A 26,308-nucleotide genomic window follows, 5' to 3' on the forward strand; every position below is an offset into this window, starting at 1 on the left:
ATCTTACAATAAGGTTGAATACGATTAATCCTTGTTGACTTGAAGTTGTACACCAGGTTAAAAGATCTTCTATTTATGTATACTAATGTATGCAATGCATAATCAATAACTCAATTATTATATGAATTTATATTTAATTTATTATCAATATATAAATTTTATACATTTTCAATAAATAACACTATGATACTTCATAAAAAAATTAATTTTAAAATTTTAAAATTCTAAAAAAATAAATACACTCAATCATAAAAATTTATTTAAAATTAAAATTTTTAATGAGATATCATTATATAATTTATTTACAGCATATAACATTATATATCAATAGTCAAAGGCGAATGGTAAGCATGGCTAAGAAGGGCCAAGGCCCCAAGATTTTTGAAAATTCTCTTTTATTCATATATGGATATTTATATTTGCATTAAATAAATTTAATTTGAAAAAATTTTAATTTAGACTTTATAAATTAAAATGATAAAATTAAATTGATATCTAATTATATATTTTACTTACTAATCACTATTAACAAACACTTAAAATTGATTGATTTGTAGTAAATATCAAATCTTAATTCAAGTGAATTTAAAAAAATTCAGTTTAACATTTTAAATTCTAACTTATATGAAGTAAGATAAGTTAAATTTAGAATTTCAATTGAAACATTTTGAGCATAACATACACAATTATGTGAAACATCAAAATTTATTTTCTTCGTTACAATTGTGCCTTAATTTGATAGAAACTAAAAAATAAAAAATATATTATCTCATTAATAGATTGATCAAATTTATTTTAATTCTTTTCGATATCTATAATAACTAGTGAACTGAATGAACTTTTTTTAGTTATGAAAATCATCAAAATAAGATTATATAAGATGGGAGATGAGTTTTTTTTTTTAATAAATGACTTGGTTGTCAATATAGAAAGAACAATTTAGTTCTGATTCAATAGTTGAAGATTTTATTTTAAAAAAAAAAACATTGCTCACAATTTTAAATGAAATTATTTGTTTACTATATTTTATTTTCTTATACTTTTATTTTGAATTAATAAAATTTAAGATTTTATAAGTTTGTTATTTTTAGTATATTATTGCATATATGGTTTATATTAATCATATAAGTATATAAAACTAAAATATTTTGCAATAAATGTCATGTCTTTTACACATAAATTCTAAACTTATATCTTCTAATTTTATTACATAAAACACAATAAACTTTTAGTTACCTAATATTTATATGGATTCTTGACTTTTGATTTTCTTTTATTTATGTTCTTTAAAACCATATTTTTAGTATATTGTTATATATTTTTTTATGTTAATCATATAAATATATAAAACTTAAATATTTTGCAATCTTTTACACATAAATTCTAAACTTATAGCTCCTAATTTTATTACATAAAACACAATAAACTTTTGGTTGTCTAATATTTATATGGATTCTTGACTTTTGATTTTTTTATTTATTTTCTTCAGAACCATTATTTATTAAAATTTATTAAAACCTTGGTTTTCTAACGTTTATATTCTGAATTTTAATTTTTTTTTTATGACTTATGGTTTTTAAACTTTTTTTTTAAGGATGAAATGATTATATAAATGTATTCCATATCTATATTACATTTTCTTTCCTAATAATGAGGTTTGTTTTTTTTTATTGTGTTTGTATTTTATAATATTTTATCTTTTAATCATGATTTATTATTTTTATATTTGGCATTTCAATTTCTTTAGCCAATTAGTGTACTTTTTAGTGTTTGTATTTTTATTATTTTTTGTTTTTTATCATGATCGTATTTTTTTATTTCAAGTTTGCATTTTAACCAACTAGAATTTGTCATGATTGCAAAATTAACTTTTCAAAGAGATGAGAATGTTCAAATTTTGTGTTTGTCAATTGTGACGATATTTATAATTATAAGATTAAATATCGTGTTAGCAAAGAAATAATATTGGTTAATAAAAAAGTATGAAAATAAATTTACTTTTGTTATTTTTTTCTATTTTTATTTTTTGATTTATTTTATATATAGTTTTTTTTTATTCTTCAAAGAAATTTTATATTCATGATATTTTTTAGAGTTGTAATGCATATTGATTGAAAAATAAAATTCATGATGAGGGTTTATTTATATAAAAAAAAATTTTTATTGTAAAAAATAAAAGTAATTATCAGCTAATTGCTACTAAAGATATGATTCATTTTTTTACTAATACTGAAGACGTGCTTGATGAAGTATAAATATTCCACGATATATTTATTGTTTGTAGCTTATGATTACTTTGATAAGCATTCAACTAAGTGATTAATACTTTTATTTTTTGATAATTTGTTATAGATGTCATAACATATAGATTCGAAAATCTATAGCTAGATTAATCAAATGAATGGAGTAGCCACCAATATTTTTTATTAGGTGTGATTGGTCACCTAAGGAATCTATCATTTTAAGGAACTCCTAAGCTTGACTCAAGGTCTCTAAAATAATAGGTTTGGGTCTACTAACCAGAATATGGTTCAAAATTTGGTTACATATGAGGAAGGTTATAGCACCCCCACATACCCATCCGAAGGATGATACCATATTATTTCGAATTTATCCTAAGATATTGAGTCTAATGGTTTCAAATTTTAAGTTAAATATTGAAAATAATTTTTAAGATTCTTCATCAATCTGGTAGAACTCTTTTAAAAAATATTTTCTCACCTCAAGAGTATACAAAAAAATTATTATTTCACTTGCAGAGGCTTCGTCGTCGGATTATTTAAAAAAATTTCAAGAAAAGAAAAGAAACAAAAGAAATAAAATAAAATAAAATAAGAAATAATGATTCAACTTTTGATATAAATCTTTTTTCAAAATCTCATCGCTTGTGTACAAGAAAAATTGATATTTTCAATTTTTTTAAAGCATTTGAGAATTTTTATTTTAAGAGAAATTGATACTTTTAACTTTTCCTTAAAATGTTTTTCTTGATAATTTTTATTTTTAAGGAAAATTGGTACTTCCAATTTTTCCTCAAAATATTTTTTGATAATTTTTATTTTAGAAATTTTACTTTAAGAAAAATTGATACTCTCAACTTTTCCTTAAAGCATTTTTTAGAAAAATTTATTTTTAAGGAAAATTGATACTTTCAAATTTTTCCTAAAAATATTTTTTAAAAATTTTATTTTCAAAAAAAATTGATATTTTCAACTTCTCCCTAAAAATATTTTTTTAAAATCTTTTTATTTTCAAGAAAAATTGATACTTTCAACTTTCCCATAAAAATACTTTTGAAAATTTTTATTTTAGAAATTTTATTTTTAAGAAAAATTGATACTTTCAACTTTTCCTTAAAAATACTTTTTTTTTTGAAAATTTTATTTTAAAACTTTTATTTTTAAGGAAAATTGATACTTTCAACTTTTCCTTAAAAATACTTTTTTCTAAAAAATATATATTTTTTGTTTTTGGAATTTTATTTTTAGAAAAATCATTAAAAAATAAAATAAAAATAAAATAAGAAATACCAAATAATTCTAATCTAATTAATAAATAATAATAATAATAAAGAAATAATAATAATAATAAATATATATATAAAAACCTTGAAACGACTCGGCTTAGGTTGGGGAACGGCTCGGCTCAAGACAAAAATCGCGGCTCAAAATACGACTCAGGGCAATCGACTCGGCTCGGATGGTTGGCTGGGACGCAAGTCAGCGAATCGGGTTACGATGGGGTCGGGTTGAACCAAACAGAAACACGCGAATCCTCTGAGATTTTTAACGCCAAAACGACATTATTTTAGCAGGGTATCAAAGGCTCCAACCTTTGTTTTTTTGTAGATGGCTTTATTCCCTCTCTCTCTCCTCTTCTTTTTTCTCCTATTTCTTTCTAAAAAAACTCAGATTTCGGTTGAATGTTCTACAAAAATCTAAAAAAAATGCCAAAAACTTTAAAGTTGACCGAAAAACTCGTCGAAAAATTCAAATACCGCTGGAAAACTCATCAGATTCTAGAAAATTTTCAAAAATTTTCTAGAAAAAAATGCCAAAAATTCTAAAAAATTTTCCTAAAAATTCTAAAGCTGCCTTCGAACCTTTTTTGCTTCTATTTTCTCTCCATTTTCTTTTCTGTGTATGTTCTGTGTGATCTATGGACCTATTTATAGGGATTGATCATAAGAGTTTCTGATCAATCCTAATTTTCTCTGGGATTTAGATTCAATCTTTGAATCAAATTTCAACTCCGTCAGCCCTCAAATTCATGGCCAAATTCATTTCAATTTTTTTGATCCTAATCCTAATCGCAACCGAAAATTGATCAAGAGAAAAAAATATAAAAATAAAAATAATAGATAAATAAAAAAATATTAATAGATTAATAATAATAATAATAATAGTAATAATAATGAAAAATAATTAAATTAAATTAAAAAAATGAGCCAAATATTACCCATTTGGATCAAGCCCAATTGATTCGGGCCTGAATCAAATTGGGTGTCTACAATAGATTTTGAGTTTTTGTGCTTTTTTTAAAATAATTTTTTAATAAAAATTTTTTCATTAAATATTATTGGTGTTGTTATTTATATAGATTTATCTCTTTGTCAAATTGTTGGTGGCGAATCCATAAATTATGGGATGTTATGCCTTCAAAATTTAATGTATTTTTTAAAATATTTTCTATATTGGTAATATTATTAGAGCGATAATTTGTTTTAAAAAATAACCTTTTTATTATTATTACAAGTAAAAATCAATTTGATTTTTTTTTAATTTATATTTTTGGTTGCTTATAAAATATATGTAATCCCTTTTAACTTTTTAATTTTATTTATTTTCATCTTTTAAGAATTTTTTATTTTTAAGTTAAAGGTATACTTTTTATTGTCTAATCAGTTATTTATTACTTTTTTTAAAAAATTATTAATAACATGTTCCTTTTCTATGAATGAAGTTGTGAAAAGGGTTAAAAATTTTTATATTATTTCTTAATTTCTTATAAAATACATATTATTATTTTATATTAATTTTTAAGTTTTTATATTTAATAAATTTTCATATGAATTATATTAGACAAGTAAATATATACTCTAATTTAATTGGAAATAAAAAAGTATAGTTTTGCTAGCATTTTATTTTACAAGTTCTATGTTGAATATGGTATTTGATATTATATTAGGTAGTTAGCCTTTCTTACTTTTCACAATGTAGCTTTTTTTTTATTATTATTTTTGGTTATTTTTGAGTTAATTTTTAGATATCAAGTAGTATTAATCAATTTTACATAAGCAAAATTGTTAGATTTCAAGTTTTTTTTTGTGTTTATTATTAGATTTCATGTAAGAAAAGAAAATTTTATCAAAATTAAAATTTTCAATTTTCACACTTTAGCTAAGAAATTTCATTTATTTGTAGTAATTATAAAATATAATTTTTATTTTAAAAATTGTATCATATATAAAAATAACCTTATACTATATACTTTTTATCAATTTAGTATCTACAAAAATAAAATTCTTACTTTGATATCCAAACTTTTATTCCTTCAAACATTTAGGTACTCCAAATTAACACAGTTAATAAAATTGTTTACATGACATTAATACTAAATATAGTCACGACACATAGCATAAAATGTCCATTCATCACCATATTATTTACTTTTCATTTCATTTTTAAAAATTTTTCATTTAAAAAAATTTAATTTTTATTTTTTAATTTTTTTACTGATGTCGCAATAGCTTACTTGAGGATAATTAAATATTTATTACACATGACTCCTTTGTTTAGAGGAGCATTTTATTTTTCAAAGTTGTGATGCATCTATTTAGATGAGCAATTTATTTTTCAAAGTTGTGGTGCCTCTGTTTAGAGGAACAATTTATTTTTCTCAAAGTTATAGTGCCTCTGTTTAAATGAGCAATTTTATGTTTCAATGTTGTGGTACCTTTATTTAGAGAAGCAATTTATTTTCAAAAGTTATGATGCTTCTATTTAGAGGAGTATTTTATTTTTCAAAGTCGTTGAACCTCTGTTTAGAGGTGTTTTGTTTACTTTTTCAAAATAAAAAATAAAAAAATATGTGTCGAGTTGATTGGGGTTGTCTACATCTTTGCACAATCCTATTTAATAAAAAATATGCAAAGAGGGGCAACTGTAGACACCCAAACCTGTCTGGGGGTCTACATTTGATTTTTGTAAAAATAAAAAATAAAAAAAATGAAAAGGCTGGAAAAAACAAAAAAATAGGAGGAGTTTAAGTGGGATTAAAATTAGGAGTTTAGGTGGGATTAAAAGTTGAAATTAAAACTTAGAAATGACTAAAAATTCTTTTTAGTTTAGGGCTCTTAGATTACAATATATTAATACACAGACAGACAGAATAGATAGCTCAGAAACACATAGAGAGAAACATAAAAAAATAGAGAAAACAGAAAGCAGAAGTGGGCAAAAAGTGTTTAGGAGGGCTACGAAAATCCTAGAATTTTTTAGGATTTTTTTTGAATATTTGACAATTTTTTTTGGAAATTTTCTTGAAAATTTTTAGATTCTGAAAAAAATTTTTGGAGTTAGTTAAATTTTTCGATGAGTTTTCAGGTGCCAATTGAATTTTTTGGCAGACTTCCCAAATTTCGATCAGTTTCCAGTTTCTGGTATCTACTTTCCAAAAATCGATGAACTTTTCGATGAACTTTTGACGAACAACCCAGATTTCGACTAGAATTTTTAGAATCCAGTTAAATTTAATCTGTGTTCTTAAGGGGATAGAGAGAGAAAAAAGGAAGTAGAGAGAGAGAAAGAGTAGAGGAATTCTGACGAAAATAGGTTGAAACTTAGGCTTTTATAGTACCACAAAACGACACCATTTTGGCGTTTACAAAGACACATGATCCACCCATTTTCCATCCAGGTGACCCGAGCCAAAGCACTAACCCGCTTTCTTCCCGTCTCCAACTTTTGACTCCAGCTAAGTCGAGCCGTAAACCCAGTCGCCAAACCTCACCTTTGAGCCGATCTTTGTGGCTCAAGCCGAGCCATTCTGTTTGAGCTCAGCCGAGTCGCGCCAAAGGCTTTTTTTTCTTTTTTTTTTCATTTAGTTTTATTATTTATTTATTGATTATTATTATTTTTCCTTATTTATTTATTGACTAAATTAAAATAAGTTATTTATTTAATTAAACATCCTTTAATTTTCAATGATCTCTTTAAAATGAAAATTTGAAAAAAAATTTTTTAAAGGAAAGTTGAAAGTATCAATTTCCCTTGAAAATAAAAAAAAAAAGATTTCAAGAAGGGATTTTTAAGGAAAAGTTGAAAGTATTAATTTCCCTTGAAAATAAAAATTTTCAAAAAATATTTTTAAGAAAAAGTTTAAAATAACAATTTTCCTTGAAAAAAAAAGATTTCAAGAAGGGATTTTTAAGAAAAAGTTGAAAGTATCAATTTTTCTTGAAAATAAAATTTGAAGAAAAATATTTTTAAAGAAAAGTTGAAAGTATCAATTTTTCTTGAAAATAAAAACCTTAAAATGCATTAAGAAAAAGTTGAAAGTATCAATTTTTTTATATAAAATCGTGAGTCTTTTCTTATAAAACAATAAAAAAGATCTATATTAAAAAATTGAATCATTATTCTTGTTATCTTTTTCTTTTTTTGAAAAATTTTTAAATGTTAAATAATCTGACGACGAAGCCTCTGCAAAGAAACAGTAGTTTTCTTGTATACTCTTGAGGTAAGGGGTTTTTTAATTTTCTACCAAAAGTATTAGAGTTAATTAAGAGTAATTTTTAATAATTAATTACTTGGTAAAATTTTTAAAGCTTAATGGATAACTCAAAATTAAGTTGGTACCATCTTTCGATAGGCGTTGTGAGAGTGCTATAACCTTCTTCACATGTAACCGTACTCCTGAACCTAGTTCTGGTTTCATAAACATTGACTTTACCTTTTAAAGATATCTAAGCCAAACTTAAGATTTCTCTTTAAAAATGGACAAATTCGGTTAAGTGGCCAATTGCACCTAAATAAAAAAGATTGGTGGCGACTCTTTAATTCAATGTCTAGCGATAGGTCTACGGATCTATATGTTATGACAAATAGTCAAAAAGCAAAGTCAAGAACTGTAGCATTTATAGATTTGATTACTTTAATATTTCTTCCAATCAATTTGTCTTGATTTTAGTCATTTTCAAAAGTTATTCATCTCATATTTGATATTTGGCTTCACTTCAAGGTTAATTTGCATCCTCAAAATAAATTTCTTGAATAATATCTTGTAACTTTGACTACAAAACTCTCTTTATCTTCTACATTAGTCTTTTCTTAATACTTGATCAAGCTTTAAACCTTCACCTACTTAAGTTAATCACTTAATAACAAATTGTTAAGCTTGAGACATTTAATCAAACTCATTAGACAACCAATAATAAGTGGGTTTTGGCATCATCAAAAACAATATGGGTTCAATAAACTCAATAGTCTTTGCTTTTGTCTTTGTCTCGTGCCCATGACCTATCTTATGGATTTAGTAATTCGTATACTTGTATCTTTTTATTTTGTGTCAAATATGTGTAAAACATAAAAATTATAATATCACAATTTGTGTCTATATATCAAACATGAAACTTTTTTTTGTTTTTGTTAAATCTATATATGATTTTTGTTAAAAATTTAAATTATGTCTTTTAATATTTTTCTTATCATTTTTAAATGGTGCCACCATATCCATATTTAAAATTACCAAATCTATTGTCAAAAATTCTTTTTATATATTTTCAGCTAAATCTAATTTTAATTTGGGATAGCCAACTCTTATTCCTATAACTTTAAATATTTTTTGTTTTGTTAAGATAAAAGTTGTTCATGTGCCTACACCTTCTAGTTTCCTCCTAACAATTCTAACTTGTTAATGAAAACTTGTTTTAATAATAATTAGAAAATTTATTTGGTTATGTTATGGTTGAATCACATTATTTTTGTTTTAAAAGAACATAAATTGTTAATTTTTTAATTAAATTTCTTGTTCTTGTATGATAATTTAAAAATGTCATTCATAATATTTTAATATTTCATTTTAGGTTTTTTTTTTTAAATAAAGATTTTTCAGTATTCAATTTAATTTAATAAACAATAAGAATTTTGATATATTTAAGGTGGTTTTTTTAAAATAATCATCTTTTATTATTAAGTTTGTTTTTTTGGCTAATTATTATTAATTTTAATTAATTATATTTCTATTTCCATTAATTTTATAAATTATAATTTACTAATTTGATTAAATAATTATATATATATATGAATTAGAAAGGAAATAACCAAATATCCAAATATATCCTCAACATGAAATAAAAAATGAAATCAATAAAGTTATAATTTTAATTTATCAGTAATTATAATCATAAATTTTTAAAATCAATGAAAAAAGTCTAATTAAAATAATGGAAGACTAACAATTTTTATCTAACGTTGTTGGTAAACACTGTGACAGATCATGATAGTTTTTCGTTATTCCAATTAGATTGAGAGATCATAATAGTTTTTGGTTATTCCAATTAGATTTTTTTTATAAAATAATTTAAAAACGATTCCAATTGGACTTTTTAATTGATTTTAAAAGTTTATGATTGTAATTGAAATGATTATAAGTTTATTTATATGTAATAAAATGTTAGGGTCTTAATTTCATTTTTATTAGTAAAGTTTGAGACAATAATTGAAATTTTTTTTTATATATTTTAAAATTAAGCAAATATAAAAATAAATAATGGCATAAAAATAAGCAGATGAAACAAAGTTTTTTTTGAAGCAATAATGACGTTGGTCATCCAATTAGGCCTCAATCACTATTCCAATTAGAGGGTCACGTAGTCGTCCAAGTAGGCCTCAATCACGTATATATGAGATATAATGTTTGAGTAAAAATTTAAAATGTTGAATTTATAATATGAAAATTATTTGGTATGCTTATTGAATCATTGTAAAAGAGAGATATATTCACCTTAATATTTTTGGCCCTCCGTTATTAACGAAATTAAATGAATTCTTTTCTTGGCCAACTTTTTTTAAAAAAATAAACATGACTTATTTATTAATTATTTTTCAAAATTTTAACATTTTTTTCATTGGAAGCTTTTGATTAAAAAGATGTTTAAAATTGAGTTATCAAAATTAAGTTATTAAAAATTTAGGAGCATATTATCTATAATAATTATATTAAAATTAATAAATAAAATTTTAGAATTATGTAAGATTTATCAAAATATTATTTGGAGTCCACTTTTACAAGTGGTAGACCTTTAAATAATTTTTACTTGTGATTGAACAATTATGATTAGGGATGTAAATGATATACAGTACTTACAAATTATTCGAGTTTAACTCAAATAAAGTTTGAATTTGACTTAATTATTATTAAGTCGAGCTCGAGTAACTTGACTTATTGATCGAGTCGAGTTCAAGCATTTTTATATTCAGTTCGAGTAGCTCACGAATTTAATCGAGTTTTTATATTTTAATATATTTTAATTGATAAAATATCTCAAATTTGAGTGTGAGCTCAAGTATAAATAATCAAATTTTTATCGAATATAAAAATCAACATTATTTTTATATGTTAATCGAGTGTAATCGAGAAAGCTCGAATAACTTGATTTTTATTTCGAGTCGAGTTTGAGTTAAAAAAATAAAACTCGATCGAGTTCGAATCTAATTTCAAATTTCGAATTTAGAGTTGAGCTCAAGTTTGAGCTTAATATTATATCGGTTTCAAATCGATCGATTATATTATTAATTATGATGTTGTAATAAAAAAATTATAATTAAAATGCTTTCTAAAATTTTTCAGTAATTTATGAAATATTATCTTAAATTTACTTAAAAGTTATTTTCAAATGTAGTTCCTTGTTTTTAAAGAAAGTTTGCGCATGTTTTGTCACACAATTTTTAAAAATAATTTCCGTTGTTTTAAAACAAGAAACTAGTTAATGAGGTAATTTAATTTTTAATTTTTTAATTTTATTATTTATCTAATTAAAAAACATATTATATGCATAAATTTTTTCCATCGTACAACTTTCATATGCCACTTTCAACAACAAACCAACTAATTAAAAAATCAGTTGACGAAAATTCATTACGTTGGTTAAACGCACTAGAGTTGAGTTTGTACAAGTGGAGTAGCTTACAAATTCCCTCCCAACAAAACAAAAACAAAGCTTTCAATTACTTTCCACAAACTACAATTTGGCTTTGAAGAATCCTTATGTGGCAGTTACGTAATTTAAGGGTTTCTTGAAGGGCATTTGGGTTCAGGTCTCACCCACTATCTCCTCCAAACAAAGAAAAAGGATACTCCTCCAACTCCGAACGCTTTTTCAAAAAAGAAAAAAAAAGAAAGAAACCAACCTCATTCTTTCCTTCTTCCCTGTACCCTCGATCTGTATATTTATATGTACGTCTTTGTTTGCTCATATACTTTCTTTATTTGGTAACAACAAAAAATAAAAATAAAAAAGAAGATTCTGGAAAATATGGATACGCCGACGTCGGCGGGGGATTCATCGACGGCGCGGATCGTGGCGCGTTCCTCTATGATAGACTCGATAAAAGCTTGCGGGTTGTCGAGTTTAACCGGTTTTAGGATCGATAAGGAAGAGCTTAGACGGAGGCTTTTGATGCCTCAGTATCTACGCCTTGCGATGCAAGATTCCATTAGGAAAAAAGACGTCGACGGTGGTGACCAGCATTTCCTTCTGCATGGCTCCGTCGATATTCTCTGCCCTGAAAACCCTACAGTAGTTTTTATTAACTCCCGAAGCGGCGGCCGCCATGGCCCCGTCCTTAAAGAACGTCTCCAGCAATTAATCAGCGAAGAACAGGTAACACTTTTTTTTTTTTTTGGTTTCGGATGACTTAGTTTTATTTATATAAATATTTTGAAGAATTTTTAATTTTGGAAATGTAGGTATTTGACCTCCAAGATGTGAAACCTCATGAATTTGTACGGTATGGACTGACTTGCCTTGATAAGTGGGCTAACAACGGAGACCTTTGTGCCAAGGAGACACGGCACAACATTAGAGTTGTGGTATGTTTCTACCATCTTTTTTACAACTAGTATACTTGTCTTCCCCAATGCCTTTTTCTTTCAATAGAAAATGTTTTTAGTTTAGCTAGAGTTCGGTTATTATGTTTGTTACTTCGCTTTTTACTTCCGAAAGAGTAAAAAAAAAAGTAATTTTTTTTAGATTTACAAGCAAATAAATTTTTCCAAGAATAAAGTACATGATTTTACTTTTTATACAGAACCCCTAGTTTTAAAATTGGCGTTGCATTTTACTCACTGGTTTGATATTGATGAACAATCATTTAATTTTTACCAATTTTCTACAGAGTTAAAAAACAAATAGCAATTAACTAACAAACCCAACATTCCAAGCTGATGTTGCAAGACTCTGGATGAATGGGCAGGTTGCTGGAGGTGATGGTACAGTTGGTTGGGTACTTGGATGTCTTGGAGAGCTTCATCAAAAGGGTCGGGAGCCAGTTCCTCCTGTAGCTATCATTCCACTTGGTACAGGCAATGACTTGTCTAGAAGTTTTGGTTGGGTAAGATACTCCTTTATAAATTTTAAAATTTGATTTTGTCTACTGGTTTCTTCTCTTGCTTTGTTGCCTCATGCTCTGAATGTTTACTGCAGGGAGGTTCAATTCCTTTTGCCTGGAAATCAGCTATTAAAAGAACTCTGCACAGAGCTACTACTGGTCCAATTTGCCGTCTAGATAGGTAAGTAGACATTTATTACATAACAATTAGTACTATGTTTTGCTTCTGTGGCATACTGATGGTTTTTTGGTGGTTGTCTTTCGTTCTATGAGTTTGATAATCTGCTAGTGAGGACTCACTGTATGTTTCAGTTTCTTACAATTGAAAAATGAGTTTGCATAATTTGTCATTGTTATATAAACCCTACTTTGTGATTATATCAATAATTGTTTCTTTGATTATGCAGTTGGCATGTTGTGTTGCAAATGCCTGGCGTGGAAGTTGTTGATCCTCCCCATTCTTTGAAGGCTACAGAAGAGTGTGCTCTTGATCAGGCAGTGAATCTCTCTGCTTTAAATCCTCTGTTTTACTCAATCTACTCTTGTGTGGCTATTTTTTGATGTGTGAACATTGATGCTTTATTGAGTCCTTTGAGGTTGATAATGTTTTATCTTTTCTAGTTTATGCACTTTGGTCATTAGTTTATTTAATTTGGTATTATTGGAATTCTCCAATATAATCTTAGAATAACATTTAGCAACATAATTATGTGAAAATTCTTGTGACTATCTTTACTTGATAGGGACAAGTTTTTGACAAGAAAGAGTACTTTTGAGGCCATAGATCGAAATATGCTTTAATGATTTGATCCAATATAGCATATTATCAAATGAAATGTGGCATTGTATACCTAATTCTTTCAAAGTATTCAGCATGCTCTACCATCTGATTACTTAGACATCACACAATAGGGGTTTTTTTTTTTTTTTTAAATCCAATTTTCTTCTTATTGTGTTTTAGTGATCTTATGATGTGGAATTCCATATTCAAACTGGAAAACCTTGTATGTGGCTGCAGACTTTGGAGATTGAGGGGGACGTTCCAGACAAAGTGAACTGCTATGAAGGTGTATTCTATAATTACTTTAGCATAGGTATAGTATACCAGCATAACTTCTAGATCTTGGTTCTTTTTATTTCATGCATTTGGAAATTCACGTGGTGAACAGCTCTATTTTCATCTTAGAAGCTTGATAATCATATATTTGGTATGTTAGCTGTTATTAAGGCTAGCTGCTATTTTATTTCAAGAGAAACAGAATACAATAATAGCATTCTAACCAAATCCTCAATAGAGTCCATGGATGATCAAAATTTGTAACCCTTTTCTTTATTATAATAAGTTTAAATTTTAAATCACCCAAATCTTATTTTCTTTACTCTTGCAATTGAACAAGAATTCTAGAAAAGGTGGGGTGCCACACTTGTATGACTCATAGGGCTCAAGACAACTAATTGAAGCCTAGCATTGAAAATTGGGAGTCATGAAATGTTCAGAAATCATTTATGAAGTTGTCTTGCTACAAATGACGATACTTTACTTATTCTTGCTTATGGTTTTTTTTTTTTTTTGTTATTATTATTATTATGACCATTTTCAGTTCTTAAGAATCTTTATATTTTCATTTTACATTCAGGAATGGATGCACAAGTGGCTTATGGATTCCATCATTTACGTAATGAGAAACCTTACCTTGCACAAGGTCCTATTACAAATAAGGTATTTGGATTTCATTTTTACATTTGGCTGCAAGTTTAATAATGTTATGTTGTGAATCTCTAGGTTTTGTACTGTCAATGTTAAATGCAAATATTTTAGTTTGAAGTGCTCAATGGTAATATTGCCATCTACCAAACATATATGGATCATCTACGGATTACACAAATGTCCAGATGATATTAGTGATTATGCATGGCATAGTCAGAAGGGGGATAGGAAGTGATTGTCTTGCCTATATAAATAAAAGTTTTTATTAAATATATTCTTTTTATGACTAGATATTTTGCGCTTCAATCTTGATACCTTTATTTTAAAGATGTGCTGCTTCATAATTCTTTGACAAGGAATGGGGAGGATGCATGAAGGGCTAGAAGTAAAATGAATCTACATCATGAAACTAGTGGGAAAGGCTTTTTTTTCCCCTTCAATCTATATTTTTTGTGACTAAATATTTTGCACTGCAGCATTGATACCCATATTTTAAAGATTTGCTGCTCCATAATTTTTTGACACGGAATGGTGCGGATGAATGAAGGGCCAGAAGTAAAAAGAATCTACAACATAAAACTAGTAGGAAAGTCTTGTATGTTTTTTTTTTTATATAGGAGCATTTCATGTTGTCCCAGTCTTAACCTTGTGCTTTGCTAGCAAATAGAAGAGTTATGAAGTTCTTGTACAGATGTATCCAATATTAATGAATGTGCTTGGCTGTTTAAATTTATTTTTTCTCTTCCAGTTTATCTGATAAACAACTTGAGTGTAATTTTGATTTATGCAGGACCTTCTCTTTATTCTCTGATTATTTCCATTAGGATTTGCATAAATATAACACTAATCTCGCTAAAGTTAAATTGCCATGTGCTGCTTAACATTCAAAATTCAAATTATTAGTTTCTCTGCCCCAGTTAGTGATTTGCTTGCTCCATCTTTTGTGGCAGATTATCTACTCTGGTTACAGTTGCAGTCAGGGTTGGTTTCTCACACCTTGCATAAATGATCCAAGTTTAAGGTTAGATATTATGATAGTTATTTGGCTTGTATCTCATCCTGTAATGGACATATTCCATTTTCTAAGTAACAACAATATGTATATTTGTATGTATGTTGTGTGTGTGTGTGTGTGTGTGTGTGTGTATAACCAGAATTTAGTAAAGGTCTGATTGTTCCTTAGGCAATGTAGCCAAGGTCTTGGTGCTGAGGCACAAGACATAAAGTGCCTTAAATGTAACAATAACTTAGCTAAGGTTTGATTTTACCTTAGAAGGTTTAGCCAAGGCATTGTCCTGGGTGCTGAGAGCAAAGTTGAAAAGTGCTTCTCCCAAACATAAGCCTTTGATGCCTAGGTGCACTATTTTGAAAGGTGATGGGTGCCTAAAAGACATGCCTCCATTAAGTGTTCCTTGAAAATTTTTTTTTATTTTTTAAAACTATACTTTGAGTTGACAATATATGTATGTTTACACAAAAATGAAAGGGGTTTCATTTATATTTGTATTGTATCAGCACCTTGCTTTTCTCAAGCAGATGTCTTTTTTGCACTTGTGCCAGTACCTTGGCAATGTCTTCTGCCTTTAACGACATTGTTTTTGTGTCTTAATGTTTCTTAGATTAATAGAACATCATCGCTATTATAATGCATGTGGTTTTCTAATGCTTGTTCAGTTACTCCAACAAGTTTTGTTGATATATCTTTTATTTAGCTGAGAAGAAATAATCCATGAATCCTATGGAGAAAGTATCTCTTTCTTGTTAATGGTGTTTTGCAGTGAAAAACCATGAACCATTCCTTTTGAAGTACATATATTTTAAAAATGTTTCTAAATGCAGGGGGCTCAAGAACATTTTAAGGATCCATATTAAAAGGGTCAATTGCTCGGAATGGGAGCAGATTCCAGTCCCTAAAAGGTACATTTAAAGTATTTAATTTTTCCTAGTGATGTGTAAGCATCTTAATTGTTCTAGGCATCATTTTTGACAGTCATTGTTATTATTTATCAACTGTTAGTCTTCATAGTTCTTATGTAACCTTATAATGGACATTGGATATCTTTACATCCATAAATAATTTTTTTATCGAACCTTCTGTGTAACAAGCTACATTGGAAATTGTTGCTGGGTAGAACTTTTCTGCCCCCAGTATGGCTTATGATTTAATCACCCTCTAATATTATGCTATTTTTATTAGTGTGAGGGCAATTGTGGCTTTAAATCTTCATAATTATGGAAGTGGGCGAAATCCATGGGGTAATCTCAAACCAGAGTATTTGGAAAAGGTGTGGTACATTCCTTCAGGTTACTTAATAGTACTCTTTGTATGGTGTTCGCAGTACAATTAATCTCTCTCTCTCTCTTTTTGGATAAACTTTGAATTTCTTGCTTATGTTTGATGGTTGGATTTGGATTTAAAAAGCTGAACAATAAAATGTGTTCTGGCTCCATAATGGAAATAAAAATGTGTTCTGCTTTATTTAGCAATTCAAAACAGTGTCAGCTTGGTTTTTTTCCAAGGTTGGAGCTTCTGAACCTACTTTAAAGTTCAATTATTTTTTTGCCAATGATCTTTTGCAAGATTTTAGTGAATCAGATGGATGCTATGTAGTTTTACACTTTTAAGACATGCATAGTTGAAGTTGCACGTGTCAGCCATTATGTCTTAACATGATCCAGGTACCAGTAATGAATTCTATCCACGGTCAATCTTTGAGAGTGGGGCAATTTTGAGTTCATTTAATCCATAAATCTTGGAAATTTTATCCTGATCCTGATCCTGATGATTTTAGCAGCTTTGTTTTACTCAAGATGCATGATTTAGATGGTCACCAGATATTATTTTGACTCTTTAAGTTTCTTTTGTTGATAAATATTGTATCTTGTAATGGCCATTCTAGTATTTATATGAACAGAAATAAATAGAGGTGAATAGCACAACAGAAGTTTGTCCTTAATAGGTGTTATTATTTGACTCTTTAAGTTTCTTTCATTGCATCAATGTTTATTTAAGGTAAAATCTAAATCACTAGGAATTGCACGGTGAACAGCCAAATAATGAGAGGAAAAAAATGAAAGAAGAGAGTATTTTGTAATGCGTCTTTCATAAATTCCATTCCAACTACTAAATTGAAGTAACATAAGTCAATAATAAGAATTCCAAGGGGAAGTGAAACGCAGCCAGCATTTCACTTTTGATTAGATGCATTAACATGAATTTAAGCTGATTTCAGTTGTAGTTTTGTTTGATTTCCAAATAAAGGTGATACTTGGGTGGAAGAAACCTATATTATTTCAATAAAATGTAATTTATAAGAAAATCAAGAAAGTTGAACTGTTGTCAGTTTAATTGACAGATGATGAATAGATATTTCTCTGATGTAAATCATAGTTCCACAATACATTTGGAAAGATGCTATTACTAAGTTTTTCAACCAATACTGTGAATCTTTCCTTGATTTTTGTGATCTTAATTGTTTCAACTTCACGGTCTATGCTTATGGTGTAAGATCAATGTCTGAGTTAAGCTTATAGAGAGGTTTGATTGAATTCCAAATTTAAAATGATTGCCTTCAATTTTCATTGTTTGTTTTTCAGAGAGGCTTTGTTGAGGCCCATGCTGATGATGGTCTTCTAGAAATTTTTGGCTTAAAGCAAGGATGGCATGCATCATTTGTAATGGTTGATCTCATATCTGCAAAACACATTGCACAGGTACTGTAACCTGCGTATTTTTCATCATAACAAGTCGAAGGGGTATAAACATAAGATTGTAGAAGTACAAGTTTAGACTGGACTGAATTTTTGTTCTTGGTTGGTGGCCTAAAATAAAAAGGAAATATGTCGTGGGCATTTCAAAAGTTGTTTCCATTGGTAAGAAACCCTACTAATTACTAAAAGTTGCTTGGCAAGATGCTTTATAATTACTAGAAGTTACTCTTAGACACTTGTACCATTCACAGAATGTTACATTCCTCTACTGTACCTTGTTTCTTGTAAGGTTTGATGTTAAGAATGGCCTCTGAACTATACGGATAATGTTAAGAATGGCCTCTGAACTATAGTAAAATGTTCAATGTGATATCAGAACTTTTAAAATCTCTAATGTGGTGCCTAAATTATGAATATGTTAATGGATGTGGTATTTGGAGGGTTGTTTATTCGTCATGTGTTATTATTTGAAACTAACCACATTAAGAGTGAGTACCACATTAATTAATAGATTTATAGTAAAGTATTATACTAGAGATTTTGAAAGTTTAGGTAGGAACTTAAATATATCATTAGAGTTTAGGGTCTATATTTGTAACGTTAACCTTTCTTGTAAAGATAGTTCCTAGTGTTTTGAAGTGTCCTGGGGGAAGAAGAAGCAAGTATTTTGGGCTTGGTGTTGTGAAAATTTTGATGAGTATTTATGGATGTTTTTCCAGGCTGCTTCGATTAGAATGGAGCTAAGGGGTGGAGAGTGGAAAGATGCATATATGCAGATGGATGGGGAACCATGGAAACAGCCCATGAGCGAGTATTCAACTTTTGTGGAAATTAAGCGGGTGCCTTTTCAGTCACTAGTGATCAGTGGAGAGTGACATTGGCGAATCCTCAAGCATGGTTGTCACCCAAGGGTTTGTAAATTATATTTGTTTCCCCCCAGTGACAAAAATACATAGGAATAGGGTATCTGTTGTATCAAATACATTTGCAGTCAATTACATATATATATATATATATATATATATATATGTGCCATTCCATATAATATATATCTTTTCAAGTGGTGCATCCTTGACATTTTTTATATGTGCCATTTTGGCATTGCAGCAACACCACAATGCTTCATCAAACTCGGTGTCTCTGCATTAGGAAGTAACTGCTCTGACTCAGTTGCTTCTCTTTTTCGTCACTACCCTTTACTGATTACTAACTCAGCCTCCACAGGCTCTCTCAATACATACTGCTTAACAAGTGTTTTCGTTTATTTTTTTTTGGCTTGAATTTAAGGAGATATGTGATAACGGAAGGTTTAGATAGAGTGATGGAATAAAGAAGCTCTTGCATTTAGTGGTATAGAGGGACTTATTAGCAGTTCATAAAGAGGTAAATTCCTAGAAAGAAAATTACAAATGTTAAAAGCAAAGAAGTAGCTTTTGTTGCCATTTCCATGTGGAACAAGCAACATTCTTTCGTGTCTTCCTATGTTTCAAAGCAACTCTCGTAATGATTTTCAGCGACCAGTTTTATCAAAAGATGGGGTGCCGTCGATACTTTTAAGTTCTCTTGCTAGATTTTATTTTATTTTATTTTTCATGTACATTGCTACTCTGATTGGACAGCGTTCTCCGCACTAAACATTCCTCGATTCCTCGGAAATTGACAAATAAGTGGTTTGTTTCCCTTGTCAAGGGTTGCTTAATTGACTGCTAGATTGCCTCTGTCTCTCTCTCTCTATCTCTCTCTCTCTCTAACATGATGATGAGAAGTAGAGACGTGATAAAATTATCTCATTTGCAAGAAAAATATCTCTTTAACATGATGATAAGTAAAGACGTGGTAAAATTATCTCACTTATATGAAAAATTTAAGGATTGTGGGTATTTTTTAAAGGAGATAGAAGTTACATTTTGAATTTGAATGTTATTTTTAAAAATATTATATGAATTAATTGAATTGAATTTTGATTTTTTTTTTTTTTTGGCTAGCATACAAAATATATGGCATTGGAAATCTTCTTTATAGCTTCGTGTTTGCAGAAACCACAGCCTTGTTGGGTAGTGTTCTCGGCTTGGGTCTTTTTAAGGGAAAGATTGGGCCAAAATTATGAAGTTTGCTACTTTTCCAGGGCAAAGCACATGGAGAATTTCATGAGGATCACATCATAGTGTTTTTTTATTATTGTTATTTTCATGAAAGAATGGGGTCAGGTGGGAAAAGAGCGTTAGTTGGATGAAAGTTTTTGCGAAGACAAAATTCTATAAAATTGGACCATTTTGCTGAAAAAACTTGGCGATGATTACCATGTTGCTAGTAAAGTTTGAAAAGCGAGGGGCCTGGGGTATACGAAGCTCTTTGACCAGAAAATGAAATTGACATGGTTGGATACTTATTATTGAAAACACTGTTCATCGTCGACGGGTTATATTAGACGTGTATGCCATACGCTCCTTAAAGTTAATTGAAAACGATAATTTATAGACGTTATATTTTTTCTTTTTTGAGAATTTGCTATTTTTATTAACTTTTACTTTCTTAAAAAAGTTGTTATGAAAACAGAAACAAATGGTAAAAAGTTAACCAAAAAAAAAACAAAAAACAAAAAGCTCCATCCGAAGAATTGTAATTTTTTATCAATGGTTCGTTACTAAAATTTTAAAATTTAAATTTTAATAATTAAAATATAAATTTTAAAAACCTCAAATATTAAAAAAAAAATCTCAAAATGTAAAGATGAGAGGATTACCTTCTATTGTACAACACTTTAAGTATATAAAAAAGTAAAAAGCATAAGCAATTGAATTCAACAAAGATCAAATATACAATATCCATTCTAATAGAAGTTAAAAAAAGAAAAACTATATTTCTAAAAAAAAAAAAACTTTTCAAGTTTTAAAATTTTAAAAATTACATTACTTTACCAATAAATATCATCTGTTGGTATTTTTTTCTGGATATTAGTTAATGACTATCATGTAATTAGCACAGATAAAGAAGAAAGAAACACATCAACAACTTTTTTTTTCCCTTTTCTCAGAATTGCAGCGATGATAAGCTCTTTTAGCTAACAATTTTCCAGTGAAATTTGCTGCTATCAATGTCTTCACTTCCTTCACGGCAAATAGCTAGTGCAATAATCTAGCTTTAAAAGTGGACACCTCTAGTCAGTGGGTGTCTAATTAATGTCTATGGGTAAAGATCCTCTCCATTGAAAAAATATGTACACTACTTCATCCTAAATGATTAATGCACACAAAAGTAAAACTATGAAATTTTAGTGGTTTTAAATTGAGTAAAAAAAAAAAGATAAATATTAAATAAAAAATTTTATTATAATCTTATAATCATCCAATCACAACTCAAAATTATGTAAAATTTTATTATTTATAAGTGTGAATTTCACATAATATTTTAATAAATCTTACATAATTTAAAATTAAAATTAATTAATTGTATTACAATAATAATAGCAGCGGAAAGAATTTTTTCCCAAATTCATATGAATTGGTTAAAGTTAATTAAGATACTTTTTAAAATTTTTTTAATGAATATTTATATTTGAATTTAATAAAAATAATGCATATTAATTACAAAATGCAAAATTTTTTTGCAAAAAGATAAAAAAATCTCTTAAATAAAAATGTAATAATCATTTAAATTTTTGATATTTTATTATAATTAATCAAATCTTGAATTTTTTATTTCAAATCGGTCAAACCTTTAAAAAAATATTTTTACCTCAATTGAATTTTCCACATATGAAAATAGATTTTAAAGATTAATCAGTTTTCATCTAATAAAAACTCAATTGATAAAAAAATAAATATTTAAAAATTTAATTAATTGTAATAAAATTATAAAAATTTTACTCTAAACCTTTTTTTACACTTTGACCAAATTCTTTCTAAGAAGTATCACCTTATTAATCGGTATGCACGGGCAATACATAAACAAGGGTTAAAAATTTTCGATTAAACATTCATAAATCATAAGAAAGGGATAGAGAGATAAAGCATTTGTCATGGCTCCATCCGCCACCGAACAACTTTAATGAGGTCTTTAGCTTGTTGGGTGCTTTCTTTCCTTTATATGAAAGTGGGCATTTTCAAATTTCAGTTTTTATTATATGTGGGCCTTCATCACCAGCCAACCACATCCTAAGTGAACCTGCTCACCTGGAATTTAAGTGTTCACTTACAATGACACCAATTCTTTAAGTACTTCTTGTGCAAACAATAATTGTACTCCTTTAAAGTGCTACTTTTCTCATAGTATACTACTTCAAGGGTTCTCAAGTGGCTCCCCAACTTTATATTCTATTTATATATGCCTTTAATTATCCATTCCCTTAATCAAGATTTTTCTCAATTTTCACTTTTTTTACACGTATGGTTGCATTTTAGAGATAGATTAATGGATTGCAGATGTTGAAGTTTTAATATCAAACTTGTTAAATATTATCTTTTAAAAATAACTATATGAACCAATAGAAGTAATATTCAAGTTCTTATTTTTGGATGCTTTATTATTTCTTAGTATCCATTTGTTTGCTTAGTATTTCTATATAATAGTACATGAATGTATCCCATGCATTTCATGTCCCTTGGGGTATCTCATTCTTCATTCTTTAATTCATGCACTTTGGGATTATGTTACATATCTATTTGAAAAATGGGTTAGAGCCGGATACCATAAACTCATTATATATATAAAATATTTCCATCCATCTAGGGAACATGTACCTCCCTACCCCTTTTCCTCTAAAATTTTTGTTGCTGTGACAATAGATTCCAACATTATCCCACTCAAATTTTATATAGATGCATCTTTTGTTTATATTGAAGCAAATAACGACTGCCCTAATGATTAATCTCTTACTAATTCCATTTAAAATTAAAAGGAGCATATCATCTAATAATAGTATTACAATTAATCAATCAAATTTTAGAATTATGAAAGGTTTATCAAAATATTATATGAAGTTCATTCTTATAAGTGATAAATCCTCACTTAATTATTTATTGTAATTGGATAATTATAGGATCGTAATAAAAAAATTGTAGTTGGAATGCTCTCAAAATTAAAGCTTATCCACTGTCTTCTACTATGTATTAATAAATGTTGTTTTTTGAATAATTTACTCCTATCATGGATTAATACTAAGATCCTATAAGAAAAGTTGCTTGAGAAATAAGATCAGCAGCCCCAAAGCAATCATGGTTTGTGGGAACCCTTCTAAGTAATCAATCACATAATTAGCAACAAAAAAATTTAATCAAAGGTAAGGTGGTGGCAATCCCACTTCAATAAAGTAATTACTTGATCAATACCAAGGTTCCATCTTAAAATAAAAGTGTATTTGCCATCTTTAATTTAAATTTATAACAATATCACTGGTTCCATTTCTCCATTACATCATCATCCCAATTAATACTTGATTTAAAACTAATGGTTCTTCTAATAAATTAGTGAGCTTATCTTCATGCTAACGTGAACGAATCAAAGTAGGTTCCATCTGATTAAAATCAAATGCTTTCTTATAGTTATGCTTAGGGATAGCAATTTTTAGTTTATAGGTAATATGTATTTCAGATTGGAGTTGCCTTAATATGCATTTGACTCCCAAACACCTGCAATTTTTTTTTTATTCTTATATTATAATTTTCTTTATAAAAAACGTATAATTAAATTTTTTGCCTAAATTTGGTGTGAGTTTTTTTAGTGATATATATATATATATATTACTTTTATAGACCCAAAATAAGGAAAAAGCGAGATGGATAGCTTAAAATTTTGATCAGAATTGATATATTTGACTTCAATTCCTATGTATTAACCAATACATTAACTTTTGTGGACAATTATAATGGTTTTGCAAATCAAGCACAATCTTACAGCTCTAGTGCATCAGAATATGGCAAAATTAGACAAAACAACAAACCATCGTAGGGGTTTATGGCGTGGCCATTAATTAAGATCCAAAAAGTGATATGTTCCAGCTTTAGGAGACTCGTTGTCAACCTAGATGCCAAATTTTCCATTACAATTAGACCCCATAAATAAATTTTAAAATTGAAAAGGAAACAGAAGCTTTTAACCGATTAATAGAAGAAAAGGAGACACGTTCACTTTACTTGATGATCCTCATTCATAAGTGGGATTTGGTTTGGGATTTATTCTTTATATGTCATCATTTATTTTTCTAATCTATCTTTAAAGTTGATAAAGATATAAGATAATCTTAGTGGAAACATCGAATAAAAAACAAATAAGTATATAATAAAAAAATGACTATTTAATTAAATCATTAAATCAAAATATAACATGTCGAAATCAATATTATTACATGAATTAATTATTATTTAATAATATATAATTGTTATTTTATATTAAATTAATATCATGAATAATTTTTAAATTATAATAAAATATTTAATTTGATGCTTAAACTTTAAAAAAATTTAGTGTATTATCTAAATTATAAATTTATTAATTAATATAATATATCTTAACACAATTAACTTCAAATAATAATATATAACAAATAAATAATTTTTTAAATATCATATTAATTAATAAATTTATAATTAAATATTATAATAAAAATTTTTAAAATTTATATATTACATTAAATATTTTCGAAAAAAATGATACGTGTCATTATTCTTTTTATATTAGTAGAGAATATAAGGCATACATATTCACAGGATAAATTTAATTTATCATGATTGATCAGAAATAGCGAAGGTGGACGTATCGTATGGGAAGGAATATGCAACTATCCTTGGCGTGTAGGACGAGTGGTGGAAGCTGACGATGTAAGTGGATCCCACACATTCATTTTATGAGAAATAAATTTGGTGGGACCCTTTTTCCTTCATTAAAGTGGTTAAAAACTTTATTATCCAAAACTTCCCTTTGGGAGGTATTTCACTTTATGTGTTCGTTTGCCACAAGAAAGGATTGATTGGTCCAATGGTCCTAGCCTTCTTCTGTATTGCATTGACTACTTGGACCAACGTGAGCAGCTAACTGAGCCTAGTCACTCTCCTTCATCTATTGTTCTCTTTTGTTTCTTTCATAGAAAACAATGACATTTATATTATAATAAAGTATTTAATATAATATATAAATTTAAAAAATCTTTAATATAATACTTAAATTATAAATTTTATTATTATTATATTACTTATTTTTAATATGATTAATTCAAATTAGTGGTATATAGTGAAAACAAAAGCTTTTTAACTAAATATTATATTGTTTAATAAATTTATAATTTAAATATTATATTAAAATTTTTTAAATTTTAAATATTATATTAAATATTTTATTATAATTTAACGATGATTTATAATATTATTTATTTTTTAAAAATTAATTCATTAATTATTTAGGTTTGAGTTAGAGTTTTTTAATTCTAATTTAATTATCCAACGGCGAAACAATAGAACCAATAAGCAAATGCTCATGTAGCCAGGAGGCATACTTGATATAGTTCCATAGGCAGCTTCCCATTGCAACAAAAACAACATAATTAGAACCGGACGGCTGTAAATTCCTCGGACCCCTGCCCACCAAATCATAAACATTTCCAAGCGTTTCACAGCCTCCTTTGTCAGTGTATCTGCCCTCCCATTCGTCTTTCGGAAAATATTGGCAAATTCAACATTCACCACCTCTGCAATCAATGTATTAATCTGAGATCGATGGGATGTTTCACAATATCCATGATCACATTTCCACATTCTTGCATGCACCAGCTAATCGCAACTTTTGAGTCACGTTTGACTGAAAAGCTAGTAAAGTTAAACTGAACTTTGACTAATTCTTCGATTAAAAAAATCGTTCTTTTTTCTTTTATTTTTTGCGTCAAATAAATTTAAATTTAATTATTATTTTTTAAATATTATATTAATTAAAATTTTAAGATAGTTTAAACATGTGCAATATAGATTTATTTATATATCAATTAAAGATAAATGAACTTTTAGATTAGTGAGATATAAATTATGAAAGATGTAAATATAAATAATAAAAAATAATCTAAAAGTTTGAGAAAGTAAATGAAAAAGTTTGTTTTTTATATAAATGAGTAATGTAAGAAACTTTAAGATTACAATTTAATATAATTCATTTTTTTGATCTTTTATATAACCAATTTAGATTTATAAGTTATAAAATTTTGTTTGTTGTTATTGTTGTATTTAACTAAGATTTTAAAAAATATGTTTTAAAAAATTTTAAACTTAAATTTTACAATTTTTAAAAAAAATTTGTT

The 26,308-nt window shown here is 27.4% G+C and overlaps 1 protein-coding gene across 5 annotated transcripts; it reads left to right on the forward strand.

Annotated features, from left to right (window-relative positions):
- Nucleotides 1–11,382: 11,382 nt before the first annotated feature.
- Nucleotides 11,383–19,729, forward strand: LOC111298864 (diacylglycerol kinase 7-like). Of its 5 annotated transcripts, none has more exons than XR_016329551.1 (14): nucleotides 11,383–11,884; nucleotides 11,971–12,093; nucleotides 12,477–12,614; nucleotides 12,707–12,792; nucleotides 13,019–13,106; nucleotides 13,630–13,705; nucleotides 14,249–14,331; nucleotides 15,270–15,340; nucleotides 16,159–16,236; nucleotides 16,517–16,604; nucleotides 17,917–18,033; nucleotides 18,750–18,941; nucleotides 19,138–19,182; nucleotides 19,318–19,729. XR_016329551.1 is itself a non-coding variant. In XM_089746895.1 (13 exons), exons 1-12 carry the CDS (start codon nucleotides 11,537–11,539, stop codon nucleotides 18,903–18,905), a joined length of 1,452 nt encoding a protein of 483 aa, XP_089603021.1. In that variant the 5' UTR covers nucleotides 11,383–11,536; the 3' UTR covers nucleotides 18,906–18,941; nucleotides 19,138–19,729. The 5 variants fall into 5 exon arrangements, 3 of the variants coding, with proteins under 3 accessions (XP_089603021.1, XP_022749313.2, XP_089603022.1); XR_016329552.1 differs by having other exon boundaries at nucleotides 19,321–19,729; XM_089746895.1 differs by having other exon boundaries at nucleotides 19,138–19,729.
- The last annotated feature ends 6,579 nt before the right edge of the window (nucleotides 19,730–26,308 follow it).

This window comes from Durio zibethinus, chromosome 18 (assembly GCF_047325235.1).
Source record: "Durio zibethinus cultivar Kanyao isolate XHJ-2024 chromosome 18, ASM4732523v1, whole genome shotgun sequence".
Classification (NCBI taxonomy): Eukaryota; Viridiplantae; Streptophyta; class Magnoliopsida; order Malvales; family Malvaceae; genus Durio; species Durio zibethinus.